The sequence below is a fragment of the Malurus melanocephalus genome, unplaced genomic scaffold (assembly GCF_030028575.1).
Source record: "Malurus melanocephalus ecotype Western Australia unplaced genomic scaffold, MMel_1.1 scaffold_285, whole genome shotgun sequence".
Classification (NCBI taxonomy): Eukaryota; Metazoa; Chordata; class Aves; order Passeriformes; family Maluridae; genus Malurus; species Malurus melanocephalus.
Genome location: NW_026623517.1, coordinates 493,842 through 516,491, shown reverse-complemented (window position 1 = coordinate 516,491; position 22,650 = coordinate 493,842). Strand labels below are relative to the sequence as shown.

General features: G+C 38.5%; 1 protein-coding gene across 1 annotated transcript in view; it reads left to right on the top strand.

Moving 5' to 3' along the window:
• Positions 1 to 22,422, top strand: part of ROBO1 (roundabout guidance receptor 1) — a 287,511-nt gene extending 265,089 nt beyond the window's left edge. Inside the window, exons 23-30 of the mRNA XM_057376619.1 lie at positions 1,939 to 2,046; positions 4,660 to 4,804; positions 5,109 to 5,360; positions 9,100 to 9,509; positions 11,260 to 11,412; positions 18,417 to 18,725; positions 19,934 to 20,136; positions 20,751 to 22,422. Coding sequence (XP_057232602.1) covers positions 1,939 to 2,046; positions 4,660 to 4,804; positions 5,109 to 5,360; positions 9,100 to 9,509; positions 11,260 to 11,412; positions 18,417 to 18,725; positions 19,934 to 20,136; positions 20,751 to 20,765 — 1,595 coding nt within the window. The 3' untranslated portion in view covers positions 20,766 to 22,422. The remainder of the gene's footprint in view (positions 1 to 1,938; positions 2,047 to 4,659; positions 4,805 to 5,108; positions 5,361 to 9,099; positions 9,510 to 11,259; positions 11,413 to 18,416; positions 18,726 to 19,933; positions 20,137 to 20,750) is intronic.
• Positions 22,423 to 22,650: the final 228 nt, after the last annotated feature.

The following is a 22,650-nucleotide window of genomic DNA, read 5'->3' as shown; positions in this document are numbered from 1 at the left end:
CCTAGCAAGCCTTCAGTTCTCATAYTGAGAGGCAATGCTACCACACACAATTTTGGAAACTAAATTCCTGTGYTAGCCTGACTGAAGTCTGTGGATCCAGAAGCTAAAAATAAATTGATTTCAGTGTTAACGGGCAACATCACAATGTGCTTCTGAGGCCTTGAAGGCAAGTTTCTTTAATATACTGTGTGGGAGCTGGAAGAAATAGGTATGTGATTTCTTCTTTCTAGTCCTCCAGGCTACCATGCAACCTCTTTTAATAACCTGATTTGCAAAAGAGTATCCCTAGGAGCTGGACCCATTCTAACTTGGAACTTTTTACATGGATTGTTGTAACTCAAGTGATGGCACAGTGATAAGTGATCCAGTAAAAAGAAACATTTCATTACAGGAATGTTGATTTCTCTGCCGGACCCATCAACTCACAAAGGAGTTCAAAGGGCAATATAAAACGTGACACCTTCCCTTGACATAAACATGCCAAAAGAGAATTCAAGGGGKTTGGCTCCTTACTAGAGGGTGAAAGCTGTATTTTTTGTAATTGTTCTCTTTCATGAACTGTGTATTACGTACCTCTTTGGGAATTWAAACATGTTTGGTTTTTATGTGCTGGAAGATACTGCATCTTTCAAACTGTGTATATTACAGCTGCATATTCTCTAGCATRTTGCAGTGTGGAAAGGCCCCCTTAAAGCATTGTCTGCTGACAGTCATATATACATATTTCAGAGTGCTGATTTACTGTTTATCCTCTYTGTAAACATATGCGGTATGCAGGGCTTCAGCGTGGTCTGTGGAATGCAACTAGGCTGAGAATCTATTACAGAATACACTCTGGTGTGGAATTTATCATTTTGCTCTTTTTCCCATGCTTACATTATCACAAACATTTCTGCAGCAGATGGGGACTGAATTCTTAGTTTTGTTTATTTTTGTTTTGATTTGCTGTTTTATGAGTCGATATTCTGATCTTAGTTTTCTCATTTCCTAAGTCAAAGCCATCTTGCTGCTGATTATACCTACAGCTTTTGTGATGGGAAGGAACCATTTTGATGAGTTACATGCTGTGCTTCATTGTCACTACTTTATGTCCAGCGGTTCTGTTTATGATGCAGGTTTATTTGCTGTATGAAGAGTAACTTATCTCCTTTCTCTCCTCTGTAAATTGTAATGGCTTTTTAACATGAGAGTATTGTTCTGCCAGATGAATGTTTTACTTCTCATGAAACCAGATCTGGTTGCCAAATCTAGACTTAAAAACATTAAGGGCATACCAAGTGCTTTGGAACTGGAGAAGAAAGTTGTGGTAACAGCCATTAGCAAAAAGRCCCTGCCTTTTTAGAACCTGCTTAATCCAGTGTAAATAAAAATATTCTTGGAGCCAGCAGACCTGAAACAAAGACCTCTTCTGTTGTAAATCAAATTCAGTTGGAGCTGCATTGTTGCTCCAGCAGMTCATTCAGCTCTTGTCGTACAGAGCTGACTCCTATGTGGGTTTGTCACCTTTGAAATAAAAAAGTAGCCACTGCAGTCCATTGGTTGCCCTGCCTGCATAAATTAGGCAGAGACCATGGAAAATCAATCAAGGTGACAGTGTATTTGTATGTAAAATGCTCACACAGGTCAGAAAGATAGATAGGTAGATATAAAGCATATTCATTGAGACTTGATTATTGCAGAGGCTTTGTGAAAGCCCAGTGCATAGAATTCCATTTTATGGCWTTTTAGCTGTGGAGCTACCAAGTTCCCATGATTTCCCTTAAGCTTTCAATTAGAGACAAGTTAAAAACATGATTGCAAGATGATTTTTCTTTTCAAAAAATGAATTTGTTTCTTCCTCACTATTTTCAGGASATCTTACTTTGTGTWWMAAAGCAAGTGTATAAAAGTAGCTGTGTTCCTGAAGGGCAGCATTAAACTATCCCATTAAACTTGCAGATTACCGAGTCAATGACAGCATTGCTCCAACTATTCCCTACAACCAGTCCTACGACCAGAACACAGGTGGATCCTACAACAGCTCAGACAGAGGCAGCAGCACATCTGGTGAGTGTCTGCAGTGCTTTTCAAGCCTTGGGCTTCGTGGTGTTTGGATTCTGTGGCTGTGATTAGCAATATTACTGAGTTYAGAGAAGGAGTGATGGGGAGGAATCCACTGACAGTGGTACAGCACAGGGATGTTAAACAGCACAARAAACTGTCCCAATGGGTACCTACATTTCTGTTGCATCTTTATGATTGCTTAATGTCAGCTAAACGTCAGTTCTGATTTTCCAAAATTGTGAAAGTCATGTAATCAAATAAAAGTTGGATTTCCTAATGCTAATGGCCTGCTGGTTAACATCATGTTTTCCAGATGGGCAAGCCACAGAAATTTATTTCCAACTGTCACCAAAAAAAGTGGGTTTTAATTTATGTGTTACCTTCCTAGTACTTTAGAGACCTTTTTTCCAATTCTCTTGGGCCTGCTTACCCAATTCATGAACCAGCCCAAGATATCGCAGCAGTTGAGTGATACCCAACAGAGCTGCTTTAAGAAGTTTCTCATTTTCTAAATTAAACCCATGTATTTTATTGAGTAAAAAAACATGCAGCATACATAAAATTTTTATAGCTCTTAGTCACTATATGTCAAAATTATTCTTGTACATAATTTAGATGTAGATGGTAGATAATAAAATTTTGTTTCTCATTGGCATCTCCTGTCCAACAAAATAAAAATTCTTCGTAAAAATCTTGAAACAAAACAGCTTTTTGTGTTGACCAGAGCACTAAAATTGCTCTCTGTACTTTGGGACCACAGAATGTGTTTTTATGCGAAAGTTATGCTTTATCATTGTAGTATAACATTTTCACTTTCAGGTTTGATTCCTGGCAGAGGTATATGATCTAAGCCTAGGCTTGGTTGGGGGCTTTACTGTAAGTCTGGTATTTTGGCTGTGTTTATTTGCATCAAACCAGTTACAGGGTGAATTATGGTCACAGCCATGAGTGCTCTGAACTTTACTAATCAAGATGAAGATTTCTCCCATTCTGTTGTGCTGTTGCCTTTGATAGTCCAGTTACCTGAATCCCAGCCTGTGCTTTGGGTTCTGACCGAGCACAGCAGAGACATAAAAATGTTGATGAGCCTTGCTGTGCCTCTGAGTGACCTGAATTCCCAGTGGCTGGGGTGAGATAAGCCCAGCTCCCAATTCTCCCAGCTGCTCAGCAGTGTTGTATGAGCCTTTTACTCATTCCTAGGGCTGTGTGATCAGGATGTGGTGCTTAGACTGCGTTCAGTGCCATTAAGACTTGAAATTCAGCATGAAACATYTCAGGGGTATGAACCCATGCAAATTAAAAATGAGGGGAGGTGTTCTCCATGCTGGTGCCTAATGGGRTTGTTCATGACTCTTAAAAATTGATAGTCCTGTGCCAAGGACTCCAGCAGGAATGAAGCAAGGTGACCAAATTTATAAATTAATTGTGTTGAACCTAGCATATATCATGGTGCATAGGGCAGAGATTGCAGGTGATGGTCTCGATGGGGTAGTCAAAGTCTTCCTTGCCATACTGAGATACCAGAAAAATAATTGTGCATAGCTAAAATATGTATGTGGCAGCTAATGTGGGACAGTAATAAACAGAACTACTGTCTGTAAGAGTGGAAACTCTGAGACAGCAGAAGTGAAAAAAACAAGCTTCCTAAATCTCACTGCAACATATTATTTAATCACGTGTATAACGTTTTAGTATGATAATATAAAATCATGCCTCAGTTTAAGAGAGAAATGTGAAGGATTCTAAAACGTACTGAAAACCACAATAACTTGGAGTAACAACAGGAAAGAAGGATTGAAACAGTAGTCRTGCCAGTTCTTGTCAAGCCACGTCGAAACTTAAAGTTTGAGACCACCTGAATAATTGGTCATATTCAAAGTTATTTGAACTGCTGAAGCTGGATTGTTTTATTATGAACTGTAATTTTCTAGTATTAGTAGTTGAAAACATTTGTGAAATACTTCATCGATCTTTATAGGTTTTTTTTCTGTTATTTTTGTTCTTCCAGCAATTATTTTTAACTGCACCTGCCATTTAGACTAAAAGTAGTAATTTCATTGTGCCTCAAATGTTTCAGTGGACAAGTACAAATTACCTATATTCAGTGACTTAATGCAACAGTAGAACTTCAATAGATCATATCTGTATCATATTGTATTTTGGGTTCAGGCAATTAAATAGGATAAAGGCACTTAAGAAAGTATGTCTACAGCTCATTTGTTTTAGATTATAATCTTTAATGTAATTAACAGAAGTAGGAAGCTCACCCTAATGACATTGCTTGTGAAATCAATTTAAGGTTTTATTGCACTTTTGACTGTTTATTTWAAAAAGTAAGTTCTGTATCCCATGTGGTTTTTTTTCCATTCTATGTAGTTTCTGGTTAAATTCAACCACTTAAAATGTAGATTAATTCTAGGAAGAAGCTACAAGTACAAACTGATGTAAAAAGGAGGAATGCCAATTTGCTCCAAACTGAGCAAAACAGTAAATTCTCAAGGAATGCAAGAGCATTTGGGAGTGACTACAGTTATTTTGGTTTTCATAGSTAGTGCTGAGGAGAGGCTTAAAATCCTTGCAAATATTTTTTAAAGTATTGCTGCTTTTTATTCACAGGGAGTCAAGGGCACAAGAAGGGTGCTCGGACCCCAAAGGCTCCCAAGCAGGCTGGCATGAACTGGGCAGATCTTCTTCCACCCCCTCCAGCACATCCACCTCCCCACAGCAATAGTGAAGATTACAGCCTCTCGGTGGATGAAAGGTAAGATGAAGACATCATCCATCTCCCACGTTAATCACTAGTTAATTGAAGTGTAATTTGCCCTACAAGCTGGCAGAGTGAGACCTTCCTTCAGCACCATTCTGGCGCTGCTGTTGAGCTGTAGTGTGGCAATTTATAGAGCACCTCCTGACCATGGTGTGCATCCTCTCAGCACATCCTTACTGAGCTGTTCTCAAGAGCACAGAGAACAGCRGTTTGTTTCTGGGCTGTTAATACATGTATCAGATATGCTAATTACACAGTGCAAATTTAAGTCCTTATTTTCTTAAAAAATTAATTTTAGCTATGACCAAGAAATTCCTTGTCCTGTGCCACCTGCAAGGATGTATCTGCAGCAGGATGAGCTAGAGGAAGAGGAAGAAGATGAGCGAGGTCCTACTCCACCTGTCCGAGGAGCAGCTTCCTCTCCAGCCGCTGTCTCCTATAGCCATCAGTCAACTGCCACTCTCACCCCCTCTCCCCAGGAAGAACTCCAGCCCATGTTACAGGACTGTCAGGAGGATCTGGGACACACACAACACCAACCTGACCGGAGGTGTGTGAATGCAAATGTAGCGAGAGAGATGTGATAACAGTCATCTGAGCCCTGCTGAAAATTCCTGTTGCATTTAGTGAGGCCAACGATTTCCCCATTATTCTGTTACTRTTTAACTTCTAATCCAGGATGCTAGAACTATTTTAACCTAAGAAATAGGTAATTAAGTTGCTTTATTATTGCACATGGGAAGAAATGCAGTATATCACTTTAGGGTACGTGTGATGCTGACATAAGTTAAATTCACAGTCGTCAGGTTATTAAAGTGGTATCGTTAGCACAGCTTACCATATAATTACAGTTCCATTGTTTCCAATAGATTTACTGCATTATTACCATAAAATAGCATGCATTATTTCACAGTAACTGTGCAATTAACTTGTCACCAATATGTATGAATATATATAAATATATAATTTATATAACCTATAGATTTTCCTCCTCTCGTAAATCCTAATACAGGAAATTACTGCTTGCAAAATTTCCTTAACATTTCTATCTACCCTTATTTAAAAGTATGACCAGCATTAATAAAGATAGATACTTGCTACAGGGAAATTTTGTTTCTGCTCTGAGTTGCTTTTACAACTATTTTGCATATACACTCTCATAGCTTCTCTCCCATAAAACGGTGAATTCTGAGTGAGACCTTTTATGTATGAGGCTTACTTCTCTTGGCTTTTGTTAAGAAGGCACAGCTTTTCCATCCCAAATTATGGGCTTTTATTATTGTTTCCTCCAGTGGTCTGCACATATTGTTTATTGCCATAAATACATAAAGTTACCTGCAGTGTTCCATGTAGAATTTCTATTTTTAGCAAAATGCAAGCCTATTCTAATGACATTTATTTGATCTTTCTGAGTAGACTGTAGAACTCTGATTTTATCAACACAACTTACTGGATATTTATGGATGTATTTTCCAGAATGTTTTTTTAAAACTTAGTTGATCTTTATGGTTCCCATTTTTTAAGTAGGCAGCAGTTATTCATGTTTTGTTTTATTTTTAATGGGCCTATATCTGCTTTTACTTTAGCTCCCCACTACTTGACCTGAYTTGGTTTGTTTCCTTTTCTCTTTATGGTAACACTTGTGCTGTGTATCTTTTCCTCTTCTTCTATCTTCCTGAGTCTTTAAAATTACTCTTTTTATTAGTAGATAGCTAATTTCCTGTAATTTCCRTTGGCCCTGCTATGTTGGTCCACAGAAGTGGACAGAAGAATTAATCACTTAAATTTCCTGGGTTACTGGAGAGGYTGAACTAGCTGGGCACAAATGGAAAAAGGAGAAGCTGAGGGGCCAGTAGTCATGAGTGACTTTCCAGAATCTCTGGTGATTTTCTGGAGATCAGGATACGTGTCYTGACTTACAGAATGGAGCAGACACAGAAGCAGATGTGTACAAGCAGCAGCCTGGAAAGCAGAAAGCTTGCTCAACACAAAGATTATGGCTGTCACCATCAACACCATCAAAAAATAGTGGCAGAAGCAGCTGGAAGGGTGTTCATACAACTTYTTTTGTACACTGAAAAAAATTAAATGTATATTTATTTTGTTCCTCCAACAGTGTTTAAGTCTAGCTTTGCTGAAAGTCTTAAAATTTGTTAGTGATTTAATTTGTCTTTTCCTCCTTCCTTTTCAAACGTTTCTTTTCTTTTTGCTGCATCCATCTCATCAGTTTTAAAATATTAAGGCAATTCTATTTGCTGGATTTTTAAGGTGTGGCTGACTGCCTGTTCGATCTGCTGGTGTTGATATGACCCAGGGCTGCTGTTTAGGAATTGGGTGTACTGTGCTCAGCAGCTGTAACCCATTCAGGAATGGGGAGTTCTGTTTGGAATGTGGCTGACAATACTTCTAAACTAAGAATACATTCCAAGCGGTGCCTTTCCATGTTTTTGGGGTGTTTTGTAACTGGTGGGTTTATAATGAAAATAATGCCTAAAATACTGCTTGTCATACTTTTTTATTAGCTTTATTGATAGTTCTGCTGAATATTGTCTCAGTTTCTCGTTAGAACCAGGCATCTAGAATTGGATTCTGGTGGTGATGGTATACTGTAATATTTCTCTGTCTGGTGATCTTGCTGGAAGTACAGCAAACTGAAATAGAAACCTCTGCTCGGATAGAGTCAACAAGGAGAGAAAAAAACTAAAGATTTAGTGGGATAGCTGGTGATATCAGCGTTAAAGCCAGAGCTGAAATAGGAGACAACGTCACTGTTAAAGCGAAAACCTGCATCAGATAAAGGGAAAGAAGTATTGTTCATTCTGTGTGCCCGTGAACCAGCTGCTCTCAATTGGCCTATCCGTAAAGGTTGGCAGCCCAACTACATTTTTAAGAGCCCTGACATATTTTGTAACCGGTTTCCTTCTTCTCATACCAAATCCTAGAGAATAGGCAAATATATCACAAGGACAATTGTCACAAGAGCTTTAAATTAAGGCAGTAAAACTTTATTGGGCAAGGTCTCTAGTCAAAGCAGGTACAGATTGCAGGCAGCAGCAGCTTCTGGCATTTGGGGGTGCTGTTATAAAATGATTATTGGATATTTAGCCCTAACTGTTCTTCATTCTGTTTAGTACTWAATACACCAAATGAAAAACAGTGGCCTGATGATGTAGGCCAGGGAGGATCCAGCTTGCTCTTGCCATAGAGTATTAGGATTTTCCTTACTAATAATGTCTTTCCAAAATTAATATGTATTCCCATTTRTTAAAATTTTAAGAAACCAAATTGCTTGTCCTCTGCACAAGAGACAATTTAACTGTGAGAGCCACAAAATTAACAAAGGAAAATTACCCTGAAATTTTTTCAAAGCAGACTGCAGTAGAAACGCCTGGTAAGCAAAGCCAACACGAGAACCATTACTGCAGAAAGGAAGTTTTCTTGCCAGACAAGTGTCAATTAAAGAGCAGATATGTTGGTCCTGTGAAGAGCTGTTGACAATGTTGCTGCCTGGAACTTCTGAGTGAAGTATTAACTAAACTTGAACACTGGTCTGATATTTAATGCTAYTAAATCTAATACTTTGCCTTTTTAAGCTGGAGACATCATTACTGACAAATTAAGATCAAAATAAGTTAACCTCTACATCTGTATGCATGTTAATATCCCTAAGGCCTAGAACTAACCTTGTGGTARAAAATTCTTTCATTTCATCACCTTGATCAATTTTAAAAATACTGAAATTACAATCTGTCTTTTCATATCTTCTGAATCACTGGGATGGGTGGAGGGAAGATAATGTTTAATTATAGATTAATATATAATATTAAGATTATATAAGATAATAGAGCAATCCATTTGGATACATGCATCTATAGTTGGCATCAATAGTTTCAAGCTATATATTTACAGATACTTATTTTGCTTATACTCTAAATGCAGCACAAATAATGTTTTTAATAGTCACATGATCTCTAACTAGCTCTTTGCTTAGCTCTACATGTTTTATTTAGGGAAAATGAACAGCTTTATCATAAAAGTCAGTGATAAAGGAACCATATTAAAAATCAGATTCTTCGTGATAGATTTCAAACTGTATAGCTGTCAGTTCTGATTTACAGCAAAAATATAAACTAAAAAAACGAATCTGATCATTTCAGATACAAATTWGGTTGATTTAAAAAGGCAAGCCAAGCTTGCTGGGAAATAAAACGAGTGTATTCATCAGTCTGYTGTTGCCTCTGACTTTGTAATGGGATGTCAATTCTTCTCACCCTTGTATTTTTATGCAGACGTCAGCCTGTGAGCCCTCCACCCCCTCCGAGGCCCATCTCCCCACCACACACCTACGGATACATCTCAGGGCCCTTGGTCTCGGACATGGATACCGACGCCCCGGAAGAGGAGGAGGACGAGGCGGACATGGAGGTGGCCAAGATGCAGAACAGGCGGCTCCTTTTGCGTGGCCTGGAGCAGACCCCTGCCTCCAGYGTTGGGGATTTGGAGAGCTCTGTGACAGGCTCCATGATCAATGGCTGGGGCTCGGCCTCTGAAGAGGACAACATCTCCAGCGGGCGCTCCAGCGTCAGCTCCTCCGACGGATCGTTCTTCACCGACGCGGATTTTGCACAGGCTGTGGCAGCGGCTGCGGAATACGCTGGGCTCAAAGTGGCCAGACGGCAAATGCACGAGGCAGCGGGAGGTGAGCTGTCCTCAGCTTCTTGGGGGAGTTAAAAAGGTGGCCATTGTGGAATGAATCTACCCACAGATGCTTCCTGAACTCCTGTTCTTAGGATGTTTASAAATTTAAGTCAGGAAGAGCCAGGAAAGGAGTTTTGGTGGAACAGTTCAAATAAATGGCTGCTCTTCACTGATTTTCATAAGTAGTTCTGAGTTCTTTGTTCTCGTAGATCATGGACAAACATGAACACTGCTGGTGGATTTACCCTCAGCACTGAATGCGAGAGAGGAAAAAAAAAAAAAAAGGATTACAGAATTCTATCTTTTCACAGTATAAGGCTCCCAGTGTTTTCCGTTCCTCTACAAGTGAAGATTTAATCCTTCTCTGTTGAAATGTCTGAATAAATAGTAAACCTTTCAAGTCCTATTTTACCTGGATTTGCAAAAAATTTTCTTTTATTTTGAGGAATTCAGGCTTTCACAGGATTCTGTGGTGCTGTGATTCTTTTACTGTTGTATTATTGGGATGAACTGGCTTTGTGTTAGTTTCATATTTTGACAACTGTTATGAGTTGTGTTGTAGATTATAGATCATGCATATGCAGCAGGGCCTTATGCATGTGTTTATTTTTTCCTTTTTCTTGAATCACCATTGGACATATGAAACGTGATATTTTAAATATTTCATTTTTTTACAACATACTGGATACCAGTAGGACTGGATATAGACAGTTAATCAGTAACCTGACTAGTCCGAATGGATATTGTTATAGTTCAGCTAAGACATAAGAATACGGCAGGCTGGGATGCAGATTTCAGGCAGATCCATGAATGTTTTGACAGTCAGTCCTATAAAACTGCCAGACCTGGAGAGGAGGTACTCTGTCGCAACTGTGTCCATCCTGACTCCACAGATTTTCAACCTTCCTCCCATTTCTGACATCCTCTCCCAGTTAACAGTCCTTTGTTTCATTTCAACACAGCTGTTCATCATGAAGAGAGAGAGGGGAGGTAATTTAGTAATTCTGGATGAAATCCTGACCGATTGAAGTAGGTGGCAAAACTCCCATTCATACCCACAGGGCCAGGATTTTGTCCATTTTGTTCATTTAAATTCCTATAAATATGTGTAGAAGCTTACATATTTAGAAAAGGTCTTTTTACATCCAGTTGCTAATATTTTTGCAACARTTAAGTTCATGTTATGCAGTGATTGTGATACATTGATATTACTTATGCCCGACTGCATGTCCTTAAAATGTGACACTTATTATCTGCAAATAATCTGTGATAAAATGCCAGTCATCCAGCCTCGATGCATTCCTGAAAATTCACTCAAAGTGGCAGAGGGGACTTCTGTACCTGAGACCTGCTGATGACCTGCTCTGCTTTATAGCAGGGATGACCTCATGTGGCCTGAGCTGGGAGAGGGGAAACCTTCTGCTCTTTTCAGAAAGGTTCTGCTCCTTTCAGAAACTGGGTGGGAATCCTGCTGTGCCTGCCTCCTGATGGATTTCGTGCTCCTGGGGCAGTAGGTACCAGCTACCAAGCAGCTGGGTAATTCCTGTGCAACCAAGCCAGCCTGCCTAATGATAGGATAGCAAATGCTGTGATTTAATGCTCATTCTAAAAATGGATGAGCTTTACTATTGTTCCAGCTGTGTAAGTTCAGGTTTTGTATGGCCAGAGCATTCTGATGTGAAAAGGGAAAGAATGCAAGGTTTTATTTTAGATAGGAAAAATAATTGCTATTGTTCTCTAACCATTTCCAGGCCGTAGACATTTTCATGCATCACACTGTCCCAGACCCACCAGCCCTGTCTCTACTGACAGCAACATGAGTGCTGTTGTAATACAGAAGGTCCGACCTGCCAAAAAGCAGAAACACCAGCCAGGACATCTGCGCAGAGAAGTCTACACAGATGGTGAGTCCACTGAAACGGGTGAGAGCCTCAGTGAACCTTTCTAAATGCGCATTCAGGGCGTGTGTGTGAAATTTTTCCGCAGAGATAACATTGTGCTTCAGAATTCGGTGATTTGTGTTTCCTGTTGCTAAACACTCTGAACAGTTTAATCATTTTGAATGCCAGGATTTCTTAATACTGTACATTGATGCTCCCACTCCAGAGCCCTGCACCTGTTTTCTATAGTGTCCTAATTGGCTAATTACTGTCATTATTTAAAAGCCCAGATAGCTTAAATAGTACAGTCATTGAGAAAAATGTGTGGTTAGGATTAAAACCTTCGTTCACGTGACTGACTATTAAAACCTTCAGAATGTGTCTTTCCCTGGGAAAAAAAAAAACAAAACAAAACAAAACMGTTCACCATTCAAATGGTGGACAGCACAAATCAGTGAATTGTAATCCTGACTGCAGCTTTGTTGTGAGCAGCTACTGTGTGAGGGAAAGCAAAATCTAATCATCTTCCCTCATGCCTTCACACACAATATCAACTCTTGCTGAAAAGGTAGTCCTTGTATTCTCTTGGGGGTGTGGGATGATAATGCAAACATTGTGATGTTGTCTAGAGAGAGCCTTTAATGAAAATGCCTCAGGTGGTGCAGCTTTTATTAAAGCACTGCCTTCCAGTTGTATGAAACAATCCRTGGGCTTTGTTGGAAATTCATGTAAGATAAATTCCCCAAGACTTAACCCATCTTGTCAAGTTTGCTGAATTTGCTAACAGGAGGGAGACGTGGGGGAAGGGGAGGGGAGGGAAGAGAAAAGGAAAGAAGGGCAGAGCTCCCCACCTCCTGCTCCTCTGCAACAACAATCTGATTAGGACTTTCATTACCAGTCTGAAATTTTTCAAAGAGGGGCATCATTTGCCATTATCATATGAAAGCCTAATATTATAGATCCTTATCCAGGGTTACAAGAAGGGAGTTTTGAACCACTTCTCCTTGTGATTCCTGCCACTTGACGAAAAAAATTAATACRAAGCTCAAAGCAGGATGAGCAGAAGTAATTTAGCAATGAGTGGTTGTCCRTGCTATTATCTGTAGTTTATCCCGAGTATTTTCTCTCAGTAGCATCTCTTTGATATTAGACTGAGCTAAATGCTGGCATGACACGGTGCACCTGGGCCTCTTGGCTTGTGCCCAGCCCCTTCTGTCAGCCAAACTGAGCYGTTGGAATATTATCTGATTTCAAGAGCTTATTACAGTGGGTTTGTGCGTGTTTGCTTCTGTGAAAGGACAACACAAGGTGTAAATCCCAAAACTGTGCCTGAAACATTACATTTATGAGACTCTTGTAATGGTGTTTCGCAGGATTTTATTGACATTTATCAGCTTCTGTTCTCTTAAAGAGAATGCTCTTAACTGAATAATTGGCAGAGCATCGAGCCTCAATACAAATACAATAGCTAGGACATCAGAAATAAATTTAAAATAAAGGAGTTTTATGTGGCCATTTGCTTCTAACAGAGGGATAAATAAGAGATGGGCCTGTATTTGATGACAGGTTTTTGTGAAAGTAGTTACACAGAGCTAAATCATAGGGCCCTTGTCATTAGATATTGCAATATAGATTTGACAATCATGATCAATATTTGTTTTGTGTTATGTAGCACCTGCTTACTTCAGCATATTTTCTAATTAGGTAAGAATTTCCACTAACCTCTTTATAGTGCAATACAGTGTGGTCATTCAGGGAATAGCAAATTACGGCTTTAATCTCACCAGATCTAATAAAATCCAGTTCAAAGGTTGAAGGACTTTCTTGGTTTTGATGGGTTTTTTTTGGTTATTATTTTTTTCCTCTCAGTCTATTTGCATGAGCATATTTGGAACCTTCTTGCAGACTCTTAACCATTCATTTTAATAGCCACATCTAGTACATTGTGACCCTTTGGAATTAGCTATAAAACAGCATCTACTAATTGTTTTTCTTAGGTGGAAAAAGCAATAGGGATGTATGAAAGAAACATTTAAGCACAATTGACCTTTCTGAGATATACTTAGGTTTTTATACTGGCTTGATGTCACACAATTACTTATCATTTTTATAAAGGATTGCCTGATGCAGAGTTGCTTTATTTCCTCACAATGAATGAACCTACGTGTGTTTGTAATAGTGGGGGGGTGGGGAAAGTAGATATTCTGAATTCGGTAATTTACTGGTGGTTAGAAGCATTCAATAAACACTAAAATGAGAAAAATGCGTTCCTTCATTACTTTCTCAGCCTTTAAAATGGAATGTTTTTTGCACATAAAGAATTTTCTACTGTTCCCAAATTCCCTGAATTAGTACCTTGTAACACTTCTATGAAATACGAGTTTAATGAAGAATTTAGGTGATTAGTTGACAGGAAGCCTATATAAATAAATATTTTTGTCAGTAGTTGAAAATGATAGGAGTATTATCAACAGCAAAATATTTAAGTCTTGAAAAATTCTCTATTTTCTTCATGCAGACAAATTTGTGAAAGACGTTCRTCTTTTTGAAAGTGTGTTTGTTACTATTGTAGCAATAAAAGCTGTGCTACAGCCTATTTTTAAATAAAGGAGAGTGCTGTCTGGTCTCCTCTGCATTATCCAAGTAGTAACAATTTTGTATTTTCTGTGAGCATTAGTTCAAGTCAGTTGCTACTTTATGTGGAATGGGATTTCTGCTCACTTGTTTTGTTCCTTGACAGTCATCCAGGCAGTGAAATGTTCTTCATATTTGTTGCTAAAAATCTTTGCTCAGTAGGTGGTAAGGATTAAAATGTATGAATTTTTAATTGCTCTTCATCTAGCCTTTTAAGAGAGTTTACCAGGAATGCATTACAAGAACCAACTAGCAGATGTACCCTCTTTCTCAACCTTGTCTGACCTACTTACATATTTAATTTAGAAAACCAAACTTTAAAAGAATACGTTTGTCTTTTCTAAAAATATATATGTGAGAGTCTCTTCTGAGCTGTCTTGAATTGATTTATCAGTCGTTACAAGCCCTCAGAATTGTAAGCATTTAGATAAAAAGGATAAAAGTACTTTGCCATTGTTCCGATTCAGCAGGTCTTTCAGCAGAAATTGTGCCATTGACAGTTCACGTGAGATTTTAAATCTTGATTCTTCTTTAAATCTCTTAAGTGACAAAAAAATATTGCACAGTTTTGCAACTAACCGGCTGAGGCTGTAACTGAGTTATTTAGCTGTGTTATCAATGACATGATGTGAGGGCAGCTGAATTTCTCACAAAAGGCAATTGAACATCTGCCAAATATTCCTCGAATTTACGCTTGGAAATGTGAAGCCTTTGTGCATGCCAACACCATTTGTACTCTTGTCTGCCTCTGCCTGTGCAGGACAAAAAAAATCTACTGCGTRTGAAGCAACTGTTAGCAAGGTAGAAAATAAATAGGAATGCACTTCTTCCCTCTGCTAAAAATCAGCTAGATACTGAATTATAATAATTTGTATATGCTTGCCCTCTTCTCATTCCTTACTTCTGGGTCCATTGTTGATATTTTGTAAATACTGATTTCGTTACTTGAGGGAGGTTTTGTGGARTGAAAATTGTTTTGATCATTATGCAAATGTACAGAAAAGGAAAAAAACCCAAAACCAACCCCCTGCTTTTATATATCACTTTGGGTTTTGCTGTATCAGTTTGTTCATCCAATTATGATGTGCAGTGTGAGCCATGTTTCTTGAGAAACAAAGCATGAAAACAACCTCAGTACATGAATAATAGCTCAGATTATCATGTGTCTGAGAATCCTAAATGCTGTCTAAGTTTTTTTAAGTCAGGAACAATCTTGAGTTTTGCATGCCTGTATGAATATGCAATAGAAAAAGAGAATTACCTTGTATCTTAGAGAATGATAGAATGGCCATGGTTGGAATGGATTTCAGAGTTTATCTGACCTCCCACCAGGACCATGTTGTTCAGAGCCCCATCCTGCCTTATCTTGGACATTTCCAGTGATCTTCAGTATTGCATCAAATCTATAATTGCTGTTTTCTTCAGGATGTGACTGAAAGATCTGCAGCCTGATAGAGTTTAAAAGAGAGTGTTGCCTAATGAGGCCCAATTTCCTAATTAGTCACTACTTACAATTCATCTTTTTAGGCTTATTTGTGGTTTCTCCACTTTAGTGTCAAACTAACTTTGATTGTTTTTCCTCAGTACTGTTTTGATTATCCCATGGTTCCAGTATGTGTTCTCATTTAGAAAATTATCATGTCTCCTTTCAAAGGACACATTTGGAAGGYTGCTCCTGTGGGCTGTGCTATGAAATGGCATCCACTAATTGTTTGAGTTACGTGGGAAGCAGGATAACAGTAATACATAGACATGGGTGAAACGTGAGCACAGCTGACCTTAAACAAATACTTYTGAGTTCTCTCTATTGGTTTGATGTTGCTTTGTGATTCATTTTTTATTCGTTACAATGGAARCTTCCATTTTGCTTAAATAAGAAGTGTGCCAGTTTGTACTCGAGGAGGCAGATTGAATCTGGATTTTCTCTGTGATCTGAGCTGCTAAAATAAATACCACAGGGGTGTAATAGTGTTGACCTCTGAAAAGGATTTTTTTTTCCTCTGTAAAAGATTCTTCTCAGAGAGAAGTACTGTGTTATAATGAAGATTTTTATAGTTTCCCTGCAGGTTGCAAAAACATTCTTGACAGAGAATATCACTTTTCTTTCATTGTTACTGTACCGAAGAGCTGCTGCTGCTTTATGAAACTTTAAATCACTTAAGATCATCTGGTTGTGGATATTTGTGATCCAGAAATCCAAATTGCTTCTACAGGTCTAGGCAGCCCAGTGAAAGGAGTTTGGTTTGGTCTTTGGTGGCAGGACCTCACAAGGCATTTTTAGAAGTAGTCTGAGTTCTTCTCTGGTGGCTGGAATTACAGACTTTCACTCAAAGGCTGTTTACTGAGCAGAGGTTACCTCTCTAAACCACTTTTAAACAGCTACAGATAACAAAGGAATGCAACACAACTGATCCTGTGCTTTCCTGCCAAAATATGTTGTAAGGCTTGAGTGCTGTGACCACTTCACTGGGGAGCCTGTTCCAGTGTCCAGCCACTCTGGGTGAAGAACGTTTTCCTGATATCCAAACTAAACCTCCCCTTCATTTTGATTCTTAGTGAAACTTAGATTCACTAACAAAACTTCATTTTGATTCTTAGCCACTTAGTGAAACTTACAGACAGTTTACATTATACCTTCTTAGGTTTCGAAATGAGTCTTTTTCTTAAAAGATACCTGCAAATAGTGAGTGTTAAGTGGATACTTAAAATTAAATCTCAGTATTCAGTTGCTCACCTTTAGCTGCTCTCCAAAACTGATATTCCCCAAATTCCTGAAGTTCAACCAACAAACTACCCTGATGGGTTTTTTATTTGTTTGTTTGTTGGTTGGGSTTGTTTTTCACCAAGACAGTGGAGTTATTGCAGCAGGTTGTCATTTCCCTGAAGTGTGTCCAGCCTTATGAAACATCCTTTTTTGACATCTTTCTTCCTCATCATCGCAGTCCAGCCAATTGGCAAAATTYCCAGTCCTGTTGAAAACAGGTCAGGGATGATTCCAGGATATGTCACCAGTAGAGTGTGGTGGATGGTGCCCATTAAGCTTGCACAGGCCCCTGAATCCTGACTATCCACAGGGCTGGATCGAGTCACTCGTGCTTTGTGTCACTGGGAAACCTCTCAAAAACGTCTGGCATCTGCCATRTCTGAATTTACACATAAATGTTTGATGCCTGTGTTTCTCTTTTTCAGGAGCACTATCTTTGGTTTTGGCCCAATTTAGGTAAATTTCAGTTAAAACATTCTCTTGAATAGACKGAGAATTATCTGTAGATATAGTGATGGTGTTAGAAAAACAAAGATTCTCCCAGATTTTTGTGGAAATAGAAATGCACACTATTACAAAACGCTGGAGTTACGCTTTTTAATAGTGAAAAGTTTTTTCCTAGCAATTTCACTTGAAAATATTGCCCTCCGAAATACCTCTCATCTCCTTTTTTAACCTATTTTTCTCTTATATCCCTGTGAATTGTGCCTACAGCTTTATTGTGAATTGCTTTTGCATTGCCACTTCCTTGTTTGACTCCTATATTTTCTCTTAAGATTTTATATTCCACAGAGCACTGTTATATCCTGATGAACATTTTACACATTCTAGTTTTATGTCTTGATGCAAGAGTAGAAAATACAACAAAGTAAATCATACATGTATCTTATGAATAGTACTTTGAAATATTCAGAATTTTAGAGGCCCTTAAGCTGTGCTAATTTAGAGAGACGAATTCAAAAGTCATGGTGTGTCTTTTTTTGTTCTTTTTGAGAGCTTATTAATTCATTGACTGACTGTGCATTTTTTTTTATATGTTATAATATGTTTAATGTTAATGTTTAATATGTACTCTCAAACATCAAGGGTATGTGTGTTAGTTTAACCTATTATTTTAAAAGAGGACTGCAATAATTAATAGAGTTTATCCTTAACATATGTCAGCAATGCATCTGATACACATTCTTACATCCCAGCCCATTTACTTTAATGCTCACTACACTGAAGACTGAACAATTGCAGCACAAGCTTCTGTATTCTTGTATGGCCTTMGCAAAAATCATAAATATCAGGAAGGGTGTGTTAGTATCCTTAACTCTGTGTTGATATACATAACTGATATGTTAATATCCAAATGCCTCGAGTTTATTGCAGTTTTGGTAGTGATTTCTAAGAAAATATTGTGATTTGAAAAGGCAGCAAGAGGTCTTCCTTTGTGTTTTTAAAGCTCAAGCTTTTGGAAAAATACCCATCAGCAGTTTCAACAGTAACATAATACTTTGGGGTGGGAAGAGAAAGGCAGAGGGAGGGCTGAAAGCAAACAAGAGCATCTGTTTCTTCAGTTCAAGTTAAATATTATTTCTTAATTTCATGATGTCATTGTAAATGCTCTTCCCTTTGAACTCCGCAGACCTGCCACCTCCTCCCGTGCCACCTCCAGCCATCAAATCCCCGACGGCGCAGTCCAAGGCGCAGCTGGAGGTGCGGCCGGTCATGCTGCCCAAACTGGCTTCCATGGAAGCGAGGACAGAGCGCTCAGCAGAGAGGAAAGGAGCCAGCTACAAGGGGAGGGAYGGGGCAGAGGGCAGGCAGCACCCCGACGGGCGGACAAACTCGGGAGAGCGCAGGGAGGCGCAGGAGCAGCCCGGCGACGGGAAACTGCGCRGCGGAAAAGCACCAAAACGAGACGGCACACCAGCAAAAACTCATCTTCTTCAAGGTCATTCTGCCTGCCTGGGGCTTGCTGCACTGCGGGGTGTGGGTCACTGGGAACTTTGCAGGCTGCTGAATTGCCCCCATTTRCCATAACTGCACTGTTAATGTAGGTCACACTGCAGCTTCTTGTTAGGGTTAAACAGAAATACAAGTTCATTACAAGCTTACCAAACATCCTTCTTCTGTCTTGCTGCCCTTAGATGTATTAAAGCTAATGCCAAAGAAAYCAAAAAGAAATATTCCTTAGTTCTAAGTATCTGTGTACTTCCTCCCACTGTACCCTTGTAATTATATTTAATGTGTCTAATTATAATGCAGTTTATAAGGGAAGTGAGTGAATTCAGAGAGTAGGTCTGTGAGCCAGGAACTTGACTTTTCTACAAAAGGATCATAATTTGGCCCATTTTGTTTATTTATAGAGGACAACAGGGCCAGAATGACACCTGGTCCTGTTTGGAAAGTAAACCATAATAATTGGGCATTATACATACTAACTGAGATGATATAAGCATTTTATGTGCCATACCTGATTAAAATAATCTTTTATATAGGAAGATGTAAGTGTGCTAGTTAATGGAACATACCAAGAGCTCTCTAAGAGCCCAGATAAATGCCTGGTCTGTTCTCCCTACAGGTATTTAGAGATAACATCAGAGGTGCTTRGATAGTAAGCTGGTTAAATGCGGAGATGATTAAAAGTTTGATTACAGTGGATTGCTATAGAGAACATTTATTAGAATGCTACCATACAGTACGGTGCTGAAATTTTGAAGGATGAGCAATAATTCTGTCTCAAATTCAACCTAAGAAATGCAGGGTCCAGTATTTAGATGGAATGAGTTCCTTATATCATGCATGTACTCTCATTTCTTCCAACTCTGTCATATCAAATATATACTACAAGGGATAGGGGTTTGGGTTTTTTTTTTTAATTTTCCTGTAGAACATAGACTAGGGATCCTAAATTGTAATTAAGTGGACACTAATCATGAATTGTTTTTTCTGTGGTGAATGCTACCTCATAAAGACCATAAATTTCCTTGAGAAAGCTTCTGTAATGCTGTTATGGAAGCGACGTATTTCATTTTCTTGTCAGGCATCACTTCAAACCTCCTGAGAATCATAACCAGTAAATCAGCTGCATGCAGAAATTTTAGGTTCAYGGTGTCTCTGAGCTTGTAAACATAACAATGTATGCATTTAATTCTACAGAGGACATCCTGCCATATTCTAGACCAACGTTTCCAACATCAAATAATCCTAGAGATCCCAGCTCCTCCAGCTCCATGTCGTCAAGAGGGTCAGGAGGCAGACAGAGGGCAGATCAAGCAAATGTAGCCCGAAGGAACGTTGCAGAAATGCAAGTACTGGGAGCCTATGAACAAGGAGAAGAGGAAGAAGAAGAAGAAATGGAGGTAACTGCAGCTGTAGTAGATGGCTGCAGTAAGGMTGGTTTTGCTTTTAGACAGATGCCAAGAATAAATGCTCTTGAACCAGAAATATTTCTGTTCAGGGACATTAACGCATTTCTCTGTCCATTAATGTTATGCCMAATCCATTTACTGTTATAAAGTAAATAAACTTCATTATTGTGTCAAAAACATAAGGAAAAAAATAATATATAGTATAATTTAGTTGTCACCACACTAAAACTTATGGAACAGAACTTGCAAAAATACAGTGTTTTGAAGTGCACTTTACATTACCCAGATTCTTTCAAAAAATAAAGAAACTAGAGAATCTAAGAATACCAYGACATTGCATTTCACTTCTTTTGACAATTTATCATTCTAGATTTTATGAGATACTAAGATACAAACTTTTTTCTTTATTATTTTCTGCCTAATGATACTGATTCAATTTAAATACTGATTGTAGAAAGGATGGCCAACATAAAGTCACACTTCTGTGCATAATTGAAAGTAGTAATTATCATTTAAAGGTGGCAGATCTCTAAGAAGTATATAGAAGAAATTTTAAATGATAAAGTTTAACATGTAGTAATTTATATCCTCTTCTTTTAATGCAGGAAACAGAAAGCTGAAGACAACGACATGTACTGTAACAGGCTTTTGAAATCTAATCAGAAAAAAAAAATAAATCACTTAAGATGCCTCAAGTCTGATGATGTTTGACGCCAGAAATAATGTTCAGTGCAATCAGAGTGTACAATTTTTCCTTTTTCTTCATGCCATCAGAATGCTAGTTTTTATTTTCCTCTTTCTTTGTAAGCCCTCCTCACTAGGAACGGCCCTTGCCTATTCCAGCACATCGCCTTCACTACCCGAGAAGGCAGGGGAGCTGCTGCTCGAGGTCCTTGGGCCAGCTGCTGCTTCAGGATTAGAGCAGGAGCGAATTCCAGAGCCTGGGATTGCCAGGTTTGTCCCCAGCAAGGCGGTGCCAGTTCACCATGAGCCGTCAGTGGCATCACAAGTGGCATTGGTTAACGATGTCCCCARAGCGACCGTGGTGCAGAACATCCTKCGATTCTCGGGGTTTCACTGCAGCCTGCAGTCACTGCAAATGGTATCTCRCAGTTTTAAAACACACTGTGAGTCTTGTTTTCTGCCAGTCTCTTGCTAACCTTTGGCAGATGATACAGTTTGACAAATGAAAGTAAAATTAATTTGGGACAAGGTGGCTCTTACTGTAAATATGTACTCATTTTAAACCCCTGTGGTACTTTGATTTGTCTATTTCCATCATTAAATACATTCTTATTAAAAATGTCCTTTGGGGTAAGCAGGAGGTAAGCCAATGTGATTGCTATTTGCCTAATCGTGGCATGAGCAAGTTTATCTGAAACTTTTTCTAATTTTCAGCTTCAACAATGCTTATGAAAAGAAAATCAATGGACATTTTTAATAACGATTAGGTAATATCATCAACTGTTACTGGCCCAAATCTCAGACCTCTACTTGTGTCAATTCACCTTAAAGAAGAAGTGCCACTTAAAGAAGTTTTGTTTGATCTTGGCAAGGAATTTTTTTGTAATGCACTGCTTATCTTTTTTTTTTTTTTTGGTTTTAAAAGCACAATCACTAAACTTTGTTTGTAAACCATTGTAACTATTAATCTTTTTTTGTCTTATTGAAAATGTTAAGCATTTGTTTGGGATATTTTTCATCTTTTTGTTAATGCTCTATGTTTGTATTTGGAATATTTGAATGATGACAGATGGTAAAGTAACAAACGTAAATGTGGGCCGTAATCAAAACACTTCTCACTTTTCCTGGACTTACAGAAAATTACCAATTTTTCTGTGGCCTCTCAACATTGGATTATCATTAAAGCTGAAATAGAGGCATTAGTTGCATTGAATTTGCCAAATGATGTCCTCTGTCTGTAGATTTTCTGATCTTTTTTGTAATTATAAAATTTCTTTGTCATTGGTGCTAATGGAAAAATGTGTGTTTGTTTATTGACAGCTATCAGGACTAGCCCCAATGGAAAAAAAAGAAAAAGAAAAAAAAAGTGTTTTGGTGTTTACCGAGGACTGAAATTTTTCATTTAGCTAATTTTTAAAGAAAGGTTCCATAGAAAGGGTGTGCAGTACTAAAGGAAAAAATCCATGTGATTAATGTTTTCATTATGTTCATGTAAGAAACCTCATATTTTAGCCATAATTTTGCATACTGAGGATCCAATAATCAGAAAAGTAATTTTTGTCACATTATTTATTAAAAATGTTCTCAAATACGTGATCTTTCTTGCGTAGTTTCTTGTGTTCCCTGAAGCATAATTTTAGGGGCRACTCTAATCTGATTTCTATTGGCAAGAGCCAGGATCTGTTCCCCTGAAATCACACAGCTACAGTAGCAGGAGCAAAGTGGGAGAGCTGGATGCAGCCTGAGGTTTTGCATAATTACAATTGATTGCCTTAAAGATCTGATTTCTGGGCGCTTCATGAACTGTGATAATGAAAATTT